We start from the raw sequence: 15,000 nt of genomic DNA on the forward strand, positions 1-15,000 counted from the left end.
GCCCCTGAATTCAATTAACTTCTCTTCGTTTTCCTCCTCTCCTCTTCCCTCTCTCTGTCTTTGCCACTGGAGGGAGAGATTGGGAGAGATGGGGGAGAGAGACGGGGGTTGGGGAAATTAGTGTGTGTGTGTGTGTGGAACGAGGAGATATTTAGATCTAACTTTGAATTTGGGTTCCAGCATTGTGGTTGAGTTAACTTTACAATAGCTCTGTCTTTGTGGTGCTCTGAAAGTGCTCAGAAACATCTGCGTATGGTGTCAGAACCTATGTAACTGCTGTAACTGCCATTGTTTAGCAGCCTCCCTCATGCTAAGTGGACGGACATAGGGCCCGAGGTTGGTCTCGCGGGTAACACCGCTGCCTTGGGAACCATGTACCCATGCCTGTGCAGGATTGAACACTGACACACTACTCTCTACTTTCCTGTTACTCTCTTACTGTCCCTATCTGGGAGTAAACAAAACAATATGAAAGGTGGATGGATGTCTATTCACCTTTTAATAAAAACTAAAATTAAATAAAGTGGACGGACACACATTTAATCATGGAAACACTAGATAACAGACCTGGGTCAAATACAGTACATGTACTAGTGTATGTCAAAAAGTATTTGAGATGTGCTTGATTTAGTTTGGAGTTTACCTTTTTGGGACAATTACATTGGTTCCATTGTACCAGGCAAAAGTCAAGCACAGCTGAAGTATTTGAAAGTATTTGGCATGGACTATATATTTTACTCAGGTCTGCTTTTACCTTTGGCAGTTGAAGGTCTGCTATAAGGTTTGAGTCAGGTGTTGTGTTTCCGACACTAAGTCATTTTAACCTGTCCCTGACTACCTACTCTCATTCTCTCAGCCTAATACCCTGGTTTCAATTCCAGGTGACCCTATATTTGTCTTAACCCCACTAAACATTTCGCGTTGATATATTTGTCCAGTCGCTTTCATTCAAGCTTGACCTCGCCTAGAGCCCCACGAGACCTTGCTCATGAAATTCCATGATTATCCCGTTGGTGGTTTTCCGGTCATTTCTTCTAGAATTCCCATGAGGTTTGGCAAAGCCATCTTTCCTTCTCCATACAAGTCACATGATCGGACTTCCTATTTTTCTCCTCTCTCTCCGGTCTCTGCATAGCTCGCGGCTACTCTTGGACCCCCAGGAATCGCCGTCCGGAGAAGCTCCGGGATTCGCTGAAGGAGCTGGAGGTATCCCCCCGCCCTCCCTTGGGGATTTCAGGAGTTTTCCCTTTCCGAAACGCCCGATTGATTAACAAATAGGGGCATTCTCTCTTTCTCTCACTCCCTCTCTCTCTTCCTCTCTCCCTCTCTCCTCTTCTCTCAACACCTCTCTTTTGGGCTCGCTCTGTCATCGAGGGGGATATTTGAGGGGGATCAGGAGGTTGCAGGTTGGCCCTCTCCCTCCCTGTCTTCCTCCCTCCTTCCCTCTCTTCATCCCTCCTTCCTCCCCCTCTCCTTGTAGCAGTACAGACATAGCTTTGTTTGCTAGGCTCTGACTGTGGCTGTTTCCAACCCCCTCACCATTGTTTGAAACTAGAAATATATCCCACCCCCCCTCTCTCTCTCCACTCACCCCTCCAATTGCCCAGCTGTGTTTGGAATGCAACAGGAATGACTGACCCCACACACACGCACGTGCACACACACACACACACACACACACACAGATATAAATGCACGCGCACGCACACACACACATGTGATTCAGGTATTTGCACAGGTTAGGCCTACATCCCTCATAGCCTCTCAACTCTTTTGCATATATCTTCTAAACGTTCATTCAGATCAAATAAAGCAATCGATACAGTAAACACACAGCATCCCTTCCCAGTCCCACCAAGAATTACAGTAAACACACACATGTTAGATACTTGTTATAACATTAAACATTCTGCGTATATTTTGGGTAGTTGCGTAGTTTTTCTACAACGTCTCAAATGTAAGATGAATAGCCATACATGCAATATCTAGGTTTTCACCCTCTATCTTTCCCGGCTTTTCACATATGTGTTGAAAAAGATTTACACACACAAGCACACTCCCCTTCCCTCTTACTGACTCTCTTACCTGTCTGCAATTCTCCCTCCCTTCCCCTCTATCTCTCTCTCTCAGGAGCTGTTGCAGACCAACACGTTTGTTCACTCCAGATGGAAGACCAAGCACTGCTGTCAGGTGCACACCCTCTCCCCATGCATACTGTAGACACATACACTCACACACACTCACACACAGACGCAGACACACAAAAACACACACAAACACGGTCTATCAGACCCAGGTACACACCCCCTTACACCCTCATGGTTTGCTCAGCAGCCGGTAACACCCCCTGCCACACACACAAAGACATACACACAGACACAGATACACACAGGCCCTGTCAGAACCGCACACACCCACTCCTCACATGAATTGCACACACACGCTCTGTGAGACCCATGTATACACCCCTTTCCACATATGTACACTGAACTAGACTGAGGGCGTACTCCTCACTGTTCTAAGCGCTCCACTGCTGCTGACTGCCAGATAGGTCAATAAAGGGTCTTCGTTCCTCGTGGCGGTGGGCGGAGCATTATCACTGCTAGCGCTCAGTTGATGCCTAGCTACTGTGCATTTCTGTGTGTGATTTAGTGTGTGTGCATGTGTGCATGTCTTTCTTTCTTACCCTCTATAGCTGATGCTGAGCAGTGGGATCCTGGTGACCCTGACCCTGAACGGACCACAGCTGGAACGTGTGTGTGTGGACCGGGCACTTGTGGGCCGTCTACCTGCCAACACCGTCACTGACGGTTAGTAACCATACCCCCACCCCCCGGATGCCCCTTCTGTTACTCTCTCACCTGCTCCCAGCTCCCAGCATGTATGCTCTCACAAACACATAGATGTGTGCACGCACGCACACACTTACACATGCATACACACACACACACACACACACACACACATACACACATACACAGGTGCCACAGACGAGAGATGTGATTCAGGTAGTTAATTGATGGTAAATCCTTTTGTGTGTGTTCAGGGCCTCCCCTAAGAGGAGACAGGGGTGTTTTTTCCACCATCCCAGTTCCTCTGGGGAATATAGGCCTCTCCTGCTCCCGCACAGGTCAGGAGAGTACAGAATGGCCCAAATCTACTAATTATTTCTTTTTTTTCCTTGGTGAATTATTTGTTCACTGTACTGGTCCTGCTTCCGCCCTCAGTCTCTCGACACCTGATAAAGCCCCCTCATAGGCCACGCATGCACACACACCTTCACATACAAACACACACACACACACACACACACACACCTCCCACAGAGTTCCATTCAAAGCCTCTGAGGCACTAATTACTGGAGTAATTGTTGGGAGGGGGGTGAGTTCCGGGGAGGGTGGGGGGAGGGGGGGGGGGTTAGGCTTCTCTAACATCTGTCACTTGTTCAATTAGTCTGTGACGAAGAGACAAACAGCATCTGCGCTGTCCAATATTGTACACCTTCTCATTTAAAGGGTTAGGAAGTTTAGGGTTTGGGGGAATCTGTGTATGTGTGTGCGTGTGTGTGTATCAGATTGTGAACAAAGTGACAGAAAGTCTATACAGTATTGACCTGTTTCATGATTAAACAAAGCAGCCATAAAATCTGTGTTATAACTCAAGCTCTTGCTTCATCCCAATTTCATCAACACATTGCACTTGCATCATACAGAGCATTAGATTACACACATTTTGATTTTACCCTATCAAAGTCTTACTGCCTGCATTTGGCAGACGGCAAGGCCAATGTCCTGATTAACCGTCCTTAAGTGATTTTTCATAGCCTGTTTTATTTGTCCATGTTTAAAATGTGCTTTGGATAAGCCTATTGCCCTCTTATGTCAACATGTTCCTGAGGAGATGGTATTTAATGGATTTGTCAGGGGGGGGGGCGGGATTTCATGGGGGGTATGTCCCTTAATCCCAAATCAACCACCTGGTCCTGAATTGGTCCATGGTTTCATCATCAACCCTTAATTTGGGATTTTGAGTTGGATTAAGCATAATACCGTTCATAGACTCCATTCAGATCAATATAAAAAAGCACACATTACTTATTATTTATGAGTAATCTATTTAAAAAAGGCTTACTTTTGCATTAGTTGTTCTTTAGGGGAGCGAAGGCATCACTAATGGTGGTATTTGTAATAATTTATATTTGGGGGCAGTATTAGTATAAGTATTACATAAACCAACTTTAATATAGGCCACAGCAATTCCAGTTCCTAAATTGACCTATTTCAAAGTGCTATTTTTACTCAATACTGATGAATATTTGAGAAATGTGAAATGTTTTCTTATTAAATCCATATTTTCTTGCCATTACTAATTGTTGTGTAGGTTACTAAATCTAGGGGTGCAGTCTTCCTGCTCACGTCAAAACAAGGTATCTGAACAACACGTGTAAGTCCCCCTTCCCCCCATACACACACACCATTTAATTGGTTTCATAAACAGATTAATTTTTACGAGAGGGGGCTTAATTGCTAATCAGCATTTTTTTGCGGAGCTTGTGAAGAGTTGAGCAGGATCAAGTGTGTTTTCCTCTACTAGAGGAAGGCCCTGCAGCCAGTACACAGACAGGCAGGCAGGCAGGCAGACAGACAGCCAGGCAGGCAGGCAGGCAGGCAGGCAGGCAGACAGGCAGGCAGTGAGTCAGACAGACTCACTCACTCAAAACAGGAGAGAAAAAGAGGTGGAGAATGAAGAGAGAATATAGAGTTATATTGGTGAAGGTCATAACATTTAGCCTTCTTTTGACCCCTGGCTTGTGATGTCATCCCCAGTGGTGATCACGGATAGGTTGCTGCTGCTGTCCGTCCTGGAGAAGAGCCAGGTGTGTGTGGTCTACCTCAACAAGAAGAGCCAGGGCTCTCCAGAGACCAACAGACGGGTAGAGAAGCTCTCTCCTTCTGAGCTCAAGGTACAGTGATACACACATAAACACTCTCTTTCTCTCTCTCTCTCTCTCTTTCTCTTTCTCTCTCTCTCTCTCTCTCTCTCTCTCTTTCTCTTTCTCTCTTTCTCTATCTATCTATACCAAATATCAGCCTCATCTAAAATACAGTTGAGTCACATCATCAAAGACCCTGTATCCACTCCTAACACATCAACCCCTGTTCTTTGGTGTCCAAAGCCAAGTGTATCGTCGGTTAGAGTGAAGATCACCATTTTTAGGATGGGAATGAGTGTGATTATCCCCACCCCCCACCCCCACAATAACAGAAATGCATTGGGGCTCCTTTGCGAGCAGGCGCTAACCCTGGTATTATCGCATTACTGCCAGCCAGGCCCTATTGTTATGGGGGCGGGGGGTGCGGGGGCTCTGAAAGCAATCGCCCCTGCCGTGCGGCTGGTTCCAGAAGCGGGGCCCTGATAAGGGACACCCTACCCCCAGTCCCCCCCTCCCTACCCCCGCCCCCACCCCCCCTTCTCTGGAGTCTTGTACCCCCACCCTTGGCCCCCAGTGCGGACCTGCCCTGGTCCACTGGGCTAAGCTTGACGAAGGGGGCTAATCCAACCCCACAGAAAGTGTTTTTTGATTATTGCTGACCAGCAAACGCCAGCAGAAAAAATATGGCTAGGTAGGGAGGGAGGAGGAGGGGGGAGGGAATGATGAGATATAGAATGTTTTTTTGCTGTCCGATTTTTTTCTAGGTTTATTATTTCTTGTTCAGCTGTTTATGAACGGTATCAAATTCTGCCAATAATTCATAGATTCATTCATTTATTTATTCATTCATTCATGACTGCACTTAGTTAATTTGTCCATTCACTCACTCACACACACACACACACACACAAGCACACACACACACACACACACTCAAGCCGTGGCACCTTTTGCCCTCCACACATTTTCGATTACAACAGTCAATCCAAACATGAATGATCTCTCTCCTCCTCAGTATCTCCCTTCATTTTCCTCTCCTCCACCCCTAGCCCCCTCTGTCTATCTCCCAGCCTCTACAGTGGTGCAGTGTGACAGTCCCAGACATGCTAGTGTAGAGTAGGGTCTGTAGTGTGTAAACAGAGCTGTTGACTCTCAGAGCAGCTCCATTGTGCAGGCAGGACTGGAGATAAAGGCCCTGTGAAAGGCCACGATGAAAATGGCTCTTGTTAGAGGAGAGGGAATGAGCTGCGGAGCACATAAAAGACCAGGGTCACAGTGCTAGACCTGCAATTCCACCTGGGTGTGTGTGTGTGTGTGTGTGTGTGTGTGTGTGTGTGTGTGTGTGTGTGTGTGTGTGTGTCCGTCCGTCCGTCCGTCCGTCCGTCCGTCCGTCCGTCCGTCCGTCCGTCCGTCCGTCCGTCCGTCCACCTATCACTGCCCGGCTGAGATGGGTTTGTATCACAAGAGTGTGTTCGGTGGGGGGGTGGGGCGGCTGTGTGTGGTGGGGCGGTGGGAGAGAACGAGCGGGATGTGTGTGTGTCTGTGCGTGCGTGCGTGCATTTGTGTGTGTGTGTCTACCCCCCGCCCCCCCAAGCACCACGAGAGCTCATTACAGAGCCTCCGTGTTGTGGCCCGTAGAGCGTGGCGGTGTGTCCCAAAAATATGCACATCTCAAGAACAACAACAAGCCCCGAACACAGAGGAGAAACACACAAGCTAACATTAATAATGGAGGGATAGAAAAGACAACCTCACGCATCAACACACAGAGAGGGCCAGACACCGATGCAGATGTTTTGATGATCTCCCTTCTGCCGGATTCTCTTTAATCTTTAGTTGGAATGGGACCACCCTCTGGTCTGGAGAGGAGGGAAGTGTGTGTGTGTTTGTGTCTGTGTGTGTCTGTGTTGGTCTCTGTCCTAGGACGGGTCAACGTCTGATAGCAATGTGTGTGTGTTCATCTTTCCCTCTCCAGGTGGTGTGTGTGGAGTTGCGTGGAGGTGCGGGACGCAGGCTGAGTCGACGTGTGGGTCTGAACTGTCTACAGGACGTAGCTGTATGTTGGTGGCCCCTGGCTAGCTCTAATGAAGAACTCTGGCCCTGGGCCCCCAGCACCACACACACTGACAGGGCCAACCTGGTACTGCTCAGCTGTTCCTCCACTACTGAGGGTCTCAAGGTATACACACACACGCACTCACTCACTTACACAAACTTACACCCACACATATGTGTACACACACGCGCGCATACGCGCACTCTCACGCACACACACACTCAGGCATACAGGGAATACTCACTTGCTATAACCCAGTCTATCTCTTAGACTTTATACACACACACACACACACACACATGCAATGCCAATGAGTGTCAGTCAGAGGACATGGGGAAGCAAACAAAATTAATAAATAGGGCCTATAACCCATATAGAACAATATACTGTATGGCATAACCTCTTCAATAACGGAGAGGTCCTTAATGATGGAGAGGAGACGCTCCAGTGATCAGGGTTATAGTCACTCCTCCTCCCACTCTTCTTCAATCTCTCTCTCCATCTCACCGTACCTCTCTCCCGTCTTTCTTTTTCTCTCCCTCCCACTGTCTCTCATTATATCTGTCTTGCCCTTGGTCTTTTGCATCTCCTCCTTTCTCTCAATCTCCCTCACCTTCTCTCACTTGCTTTAAGTGTTCTGTGTCCTCTTTCTTCATCCATCTTTCTCTCCTTCTCTCCCTTCATCTCATGATGAATCATATTGTAAGGATAACAAAACTTTATGGATAAGGATAACAAAACACATACACACACACACACACACACACACATACACTCCAAGGACCCCATGTTCTCTCCTCCATTGTGGGGATGGGATTGGGGATGGTGCGTTAACCACCTCAAGGGTGGCGTCATATGTTCTACCTTCTGTCAAGAGAAGGGGAACTAAGCTGTGATTTTTTAAGGGATGTAGGGCGTTAGATGGCCTGCCACCTCGCAGCCTGCCTGATAGCCCTATCTGTGACCCGTTTACCCAACAACATGTAGGAGGAATATGACGCTGAAACCAGACGAAAGACGCAAATTACCAAACAGGGCTTAAGCAACCCGCGCACCGCACCACCGGTAGCGTATGCAAAATATTTCACTGCCTAGCGGTGGGGAAGGAGGGAGAGAGAGGAACGTGGAGCGTTACCAATCGCAAACATGTACGTTCCAATGCACGCAGAAGAGGGAGAGAAAAAAATGAATATTGAAATCATCGAGCAGATGCTGTCCTCTTCGGTTCTTGTTTTTGGAACGCTCCTCGCGTTTATCGCACTTCTTCACCTAGTCCCCTTCCCCCCTTCCCTCCTTCCCCCTTCCCTCCTTCCTCCATGCTTAAAGAACATTAAAGTCCTCCTCGCCTGCATCGGCGTCTAATGAAAGTGTTTGTTGTCATTTTTCAGATGCGTGGTGTGAAATTAAGCGAGCAGTTTATGTAAGAGCCGTGGCGGGAATCAAACGCTGGCGTTCATCTCCAGACGCCAGCAACTTCAATCACTTCAAGCTCATATATATGTTCCTTTTGTTGAGTTCGCTATCTGCAAAGCTAAGCCAATTTTCTACTCAGTCTCCCGGCATTTAAAAGTCTGATTTTCTTTTCCCTATGTGGTCTTAATTCTTACCCCTCGCTGATAAAGAAGCCACTGCAAGCAGGGGAAAAACATACATGCTCATTTATGCAGGCTGTTAATATTTGTAATGATCCTCTAGTTCCTGGAATTTATTTATCATAATGGACGAAAAAGGCAACAGATGCATTTGTAGTTGTTGTTGGTTATGTGTGTTTAACTGTTTGTTTATTTGTTTGTTTGTTGTGTGTGTGTGTGTGTGTGTGTGTGTGTGTGTGTGTGTGTGTGTGTGTGTGTGTGTGTGTGTGTGTGTGTGTGTGTGTGTGTTTGTTGATTAGTATTGCTATCCTGTTATCTGTCCACAAACACTTTGTTGTTTGATCTCAATGTGATTCTGCCAACTTGTAATTATCATAGACATGGAGACAGTACAATGTTGTTTGTCTCTAGGTTGAAGAAAAAACAAAAGATTAAATAAATAATAAGCAACATATTTTTTATAAAATGTAACAAACATATGGAATGGCATAGATGATATACTAAACAAAACAGAGTGTGATTCTGGAAATAATTTCTGGTAACGCTGAATTTTAATTTTCAATATTGGCCCAGGCCTCTTAGATTGGTAAAAACACCATGGCCTGAGGGATAGACAGTGCTGTTACAGTCTGACAACCCCCTGTGTTATTGTGTTTGTTTGTTTGTTTGTTTGTTTGTCTGTGTGTGCGTGCATACGTGTGTGTGTGTGTGTGTGTGTGCACGCCTGTTGATTTTGCTTACTGTACCCACACTTTAGCCCCCCAAAACCTCCTATTCGCATTCCCACCTCTAACCATCATCCCTCTATCCTCCTACCCTCCCTCCTCTGCTCTCTCTGTCTCTCCTCGGTCCTCCTACCCTCCCTCCTCTGCTCTCTCTGTCTCTCCTCGGTCCTCCTACCCTCCCTCCTCTGCTCTCTCTGTCTCTCCTCTGTCCTCCTACCCTCCCTCCTCTGCTCTCTCTGTCTCTCCCTGTCTTTCTCTGCTCTGTGAGCTGGAAAATTGGCTGAAAAAGGCCAGTGCTGTGAACAAGGGCCAGCCACTCAGCTGGACCGGCTACGTTTATCTTTCATGCCATGAAAAAAGTGCCAGAGAAGAGAAGAATGGAGAAGAATAGTTTTGACCAGTCACTGAAACCAATAACTAGGAGAAACCTTCTTACTGGAGTCCCCTCTTTCTTTCTCTCTCTCTCTCTCTCTCTCAATGACCGTCTTTTCCCCTCTCTTCCTCTCTCTTTGCCTGTCTTTCTTATTCTCTCTCCATCCATTTCTCTCTCTCTCTATTCCCTGTGAATTAGAGACGAGTTGGATGTATCAAAAAGCTATCCATTCATAGTCCTTACATGGCTTTATAGTCAACAGCATGTACAAGATGCACAAATAACTTGAGGTATTCACATTTATTTTAATTGGTACAGTTATTACAAATCACCTCTCTATACCTCCTCAATCACCCTTTTCCTCTCACTCTCTAGCCACACTACATATGTGGGCTTGGGTTTGAGATCCCTGTGTATATGGCCTTGGGTTTGAGCTCCCTGTGTATATGGCCTTGGGTTTGAGATGCTCGCCCCTTTCCATAGTGGGTAAGACCAGGGTGGCAGGGCTGATTCAGCTCCCTGCTCCCTGGTGGTGCCAGTGCTCCATGCTACCAGTGTCGTCCCAGTTGCCCGGGCTGGGGATGAGGACTGAGGGGGATGAGATTTGGTTGATGGGTTTGAGAAGTGTCTGTGGAACTGAAGTGGAGCTTGAATTATGGAGGCATGAAGGGAATTGGTTGTGGTTGTAACTGTGTGTGGTGAGGGTATGTTTTGGTGGTGGTGGTGGGATTGACTTCCAGCCCATAGAATGATAAGGATGTTAGATATAACTCTGTGACCTAACCCTGCTGTAGTCCTCTCCTCGGACAGAGGCCAGTGGCCCACAGGGCAGGTGCACCTCACCATGGAACAACTTCCTCCCAAGTAGCTGGCAGGCCCACCAATTCCACCCCCCCACCCACACATACACACACACACACACACACACACACACACACACACACACACACACACACACACACACACACACACACACACACACACACACACACACACACACACATCCAACCCCCAAGCTTCCCCAAAATCTCCCCCTGGCACCTTCAGCCACACATACACATCTCCGCCCCCCTGCCCCCCACCCACCCCTGGGGAGCAGCAGGAGCCGGCTCTAGGGGGATTATGGGAAGAAAAAAACCCTATGACAGTCATCTGCTTCCTGCCTGCTGTAGACCAATAGGCAAACCTCACTTGCCTAAGTCCCTTTTTGGCAAAGCCTGCCAAAAAAAAAAAAAAAAAGCCCTGGCTTTGCAGCAGCCTGGCGATCCCCTGTTCTGTCTACACGGCGGAATGAATTGAGGCTCATTTAGCCAATGCTGCCACACCAAATGCTCTGCTCTGAGAGGGGCTTTGTGGAGGTTAAACCCCCCCAAAACACAGTTACAGTACTGTCCTGACTACTTGTGTCCTGGGGTGCACAGCGCGAAAACAGTAGGCCACCCAGTCATACTGTACTGCGTGTGACATGTGCCTCATTTCTGTCATGTCTGGGGGTTCCAACGGGGTTGATGGGCTTTCTCCTTTCAGTATAATTGTTTATTACTTGGCATTTGCGCCAAGTCACTGACGGAAATGTTCAGGGAAAACATTTGTGACCTTGAGTTAAATTGGAGCCCTTATCATTAGTTCACCTGATTGATTGACAGTTCTGTCTTCATGAGCAAAGAGGAAGGGGGAGGGGGGAAGGGAACTCATTTCCCTCCTCCTTTCTCTCCTGTCTCTCTTCTTCACTCTATTTATGTCTCAGCTCATTTGGATGCAATTCCAAGACCAAAACAACATGTTAAATCAAAAGCAAGAAATGTAACCCCCTCCCCATTTCTCTCTGTCTCAGGTCCTGAGCTCCATGCGCACAGAGGGGGACCCCCTGGACTGCCGCTTCAGCCTCCTGCAGCCGTACCAGCTGCTGTCTGTGGAGGTGCCCGAAGGACCCCAGGAACCCCATGGACCCGACGGGGGGGTGTCCTGGGCGGACTCCTGCGTTTATGAGTGCGCACAAGGCCGCCTACAACGCATTTCAGTCATCCGCATCCCCCTCTCCTCCCACCCCATCTCTTGCGCTCGCCACCCCTCCGAGACCACCTTGCTACTGGGCCTCAGCGACTCCTCCCTGGTCCTGTATGACGAGAGGAGGGGAATGTCCCTCCTGGCTCCCTGCCCCCTCCCCCCCTCCCTGCTGGCCTGGCATCCTGGAGGGGCCATGGTGGTGGTGGGGGGTGGCCAGGGGGAGCTGGTGGGCTTCGACATGGCCTTGGCACCTCTAGACATGGCCTTAGTGGCGGAGGAGGTGGCCCCAGCCTCCACTCTGAGACTAGCTCAGCACTTGCGCTGTCCTGGGGGGCTGGGAGGACTGCAGTGGGGGGGGGGCCTGGATGGAGGTGCAGAGGGGACAGATCTCCTGATGCTGCCGTTTCAAGGTGGACCCCTAGCAGCGCTGAGGTTGCGACTGGGTGGGTACAATGATAGAAAAACAAATATGATGTCTCTCAAATGTGGTATACACACCCCTCACACACTCAGTCAAATATTATCTTTCTCACTCATACTGCTTCAAAGTTCAAATTCAGTTCAACTCCTTCAAGCTAACCTTACCGCAACTCAAAAACCAACCTTCCCGAAAAACAACACTCAGACTCTTTCAAAAACTTTAGTTTTAATTATTCTCCTATGACTAAGTATTGTGCAGTCTGGTCCGGGTTGCAGGAACTTATCCTTACTGTACAGGGAAGTTCATTTGTTGGTCGGGAGGTTAGAAAGAGTACTCTCTCGCAGAGGTCATTCAATAATCGGCCCGGGGCAAGAGCCCCCTAGGTGCATTCTGGGATGCATTTTTCCGATAAATCTTTATAGTGTCCCTCTGGGGCCCTAGATAAAGTTTGCCAATCAGAACCTACCAAGGTACCCCCAACTACCCAACCCCCCACCCCAGCATTTAATTGTGACTTTGGAGGAAGATGTGACACTGTGGCTTTCGACTGAAGTTTTAGAGCAGGAGTGTGGAGAAGAGACTGTGTGTGTGTGTGTGTGTGTGTGTGTGTGTGTGTGTGTGTGTTTGCATGTGGATGGGGGTGGGGAACTGTCTTCCAACAATAGCCTCCTTTCCTCTGATCGTCTGCCAAGGTTTTGATGAAGAAAGTCACAGTGCGTCTTTTCGTGATGATAATTCTCTCACACGTGTGTGTGTGTGTGTGTGTGTGTGTGTGTGTGTGTGTTTTGGGGCATGTGTGTGTGTTCACATTCACTCTGTTCACTGTTTGTTTGCCTGCTTGTTTAGCTCGCACCGCTCCCTTTCTTTATTGACTCATTTCATTAGGTCCGCTACATGACAGAGGAAGTGAGTGACTGATTTGGAAGCGGTGAGGAAGAAAGCCTTGGCGCTTCTCCAGGTTTTTTTTTCAGAGGAGGCGGCCCTCCCTGGCGTTTCCCTCTGCCTGCGCGGAGTTATCTCATCTGGGCACGCGTTGGCTGGGGCTGGGGCTGCTCCGGGAGAGGCTACGGAAGGGCACCTCGTGCGTGATGCATGCCATGCGCCTCTGAAAAACAGACTCCTTTTTTACACAGAGAAAATCAAGAGAAGGAGAGAGAAAGGCTTTCTATGTGTTTGTGTCAACACCTGAAGCGCATCATTGTCGAGGTTGATGTTGTCTTTTGTGTTGTTTTCTACTCAGGTTTCATTGTTTCTGCATGTGCTACGTTTTGCATATTCCTTTTACCTTTTAGAGCTAGACAAGTAAAATTTGCACCCCACAAATTTCAATCAAATCAGTGACAGTAGCAATTTCCAATGGCATACAATAGCATAATAAAAGTGTGTATCTATAACATCTATTTTAGAATATCTATATTCAACACCAGAAACACGTGTGATATCATTGCATAATCTTTAAGTGTATTCAATGTGTGTGACCCAAAATGGCGTCAAACTTCCAGTGTAGTAAGCAGCAGCACATGACCCCAAAACTGGAAAACCCCCAAACGCCCAATGTATTGTATGAAGCAGAGCAGAGAATTGCCACCTTTCTCTCTCATCCTATTCTTTTGTTTTCTATTATTTCAAGAAAAGCACTCGGTTATATAAGGTACATACAGGTACTCAAAGGGCTACCTACTGTAGTCTTTGACAGTATCACATTTTGTTACTCGTTCAATCAACTGAAATGAGATCATAGATGACTAACCTGAGTATGATTGTGGTAGCAGACTAGTGGTAAGGCTAGGCGGGTTTGGGAACAGGTTTAATCCTTCTTTTCCCAATTGTGCTCCATTTTCTTGTGCGTCTTTGCAGAGATTTAGCTGGGAGCAGACACTGACACACAACCAGGACCCCCCTCTACACACACACACACACACACACACATACATACAGGGAGCTCAGTTGATGTATTAGCCACATTAGCCCACTCTTTAGGGGATTTAGGGGCTTGCTAATTGCCAGCTTGTAATTTTAATTGGGCACTCCCCCGCTCCTTAAATGAATTAGACAATAAGGTAGCCGTCACTTTGCCTCCCCCCCCTCCTACCAACCCACAAATCGTCTGTCCACGTGCGCCCTGTGCCACCCTCCCAGACATTTCACAGATGCCCAGATGAAGTCAAGGTGTAGTCAGTGTCCCCAGTGCTCCTATGCCACATACATAGAGTACATACATACTGTACACACAACACACACACACTACTTTACAGTGCCTTGTGCAAGTAATGGGATAGTGAAGCATTTTTTTTTCGTCTTTTGGTTCTTTACTCCAATAGTTTGGATTTGAAATCAAACAATTACTACAAGGTTAAAGTACAGATTGTCAGCTTTTATTTAAGGGTATTTTCCCACATGTTGGTTTCTCATTCAGAAATTACTACATGTTTTATACATAATCCCCCAATTTCAGTCCAGCAAAGGTAATGGGACAGATTACTATAATGTCTAAAATCTTATCACCAGGAAATTAAATGCATGTTAAAAAAGTTTCCTTTTTGGCCTTGAAAAACTCCCTAGTTGCTATGGCAGTATGTTTTGGGTCATTACTGTCTTAATGGCGCCATCCAATGAGTTTGTAGGCATTTTATTGTGACAAGATGTTTCTGTACACTGCTGCCTTCAGCAGTTACATCATCAATTAAGACAAATTAGCCAGTTCTAGTGGCAGCTATACATGCCCAAACCATAACACCTCTGTTTCACAGATGAAGTGCTATGCTGTAAATCATGGGTAGATCCTTTTTTCTCCAAACATTCCTTTTGCAATCACTCTGGTACATGATAATATTAGTCTTATTTGTCCTTTTCCAGACCTCTGTTGGCTTTTCAGGTACTTTTTAGCAAACTG

The 15,000-nt window shown here is 47.3% G+C and overlaps 1 protein-coding gene across 1 annotated transcript in view; it reads left to right on the top strand.

Moving 5' to 3' along the window:
• Positions 1-15,000, top strand: part of wdpcp (WD repeat containing planar cell polarity effector) — a 61,796-nt gene that overhangs the window by 30,693 nt on the left and 16,103 nt on the right. The window contains exons 5-10 of the mRNA XM_083695504.1: positions 1,136-1,206; positions 2,131-2,190; positions 2,696-2,810; positions 4,827-4,963; positions 6,909-7,112; positions 11,514-12,129. Of these exons, the coding sequence (XP_083551630.1) occupies positions 1,136-1,206; positions 2,131-2,190; positions 2,696-2,810; positions 4,827-4,963; positions 6,909-7,112; positions 11,514-12,129 (1,203 nt within the window). The remainder of the gene's footprint in view (positions 1-1,135; positions 1,207-2,130; positions 2,191-2,695; positions 2,811-4,826; positions 4,964-6,908; positions 7,113-11,513; positions 12,130-15,000) is intronic.

The sequence above is a fragment of the Argentina silus genome (genome assembly GCF_951799395.1).
Source record: "Argentina silus genome assembly, chromosome: X".
In the NCBI taxonomy this organism is placed as follows: Eukaryota; Metazoa; Chordata; class Actinopteri; order Argentiniformes; family Argentinidae; genus Argentina; species Argentina silus.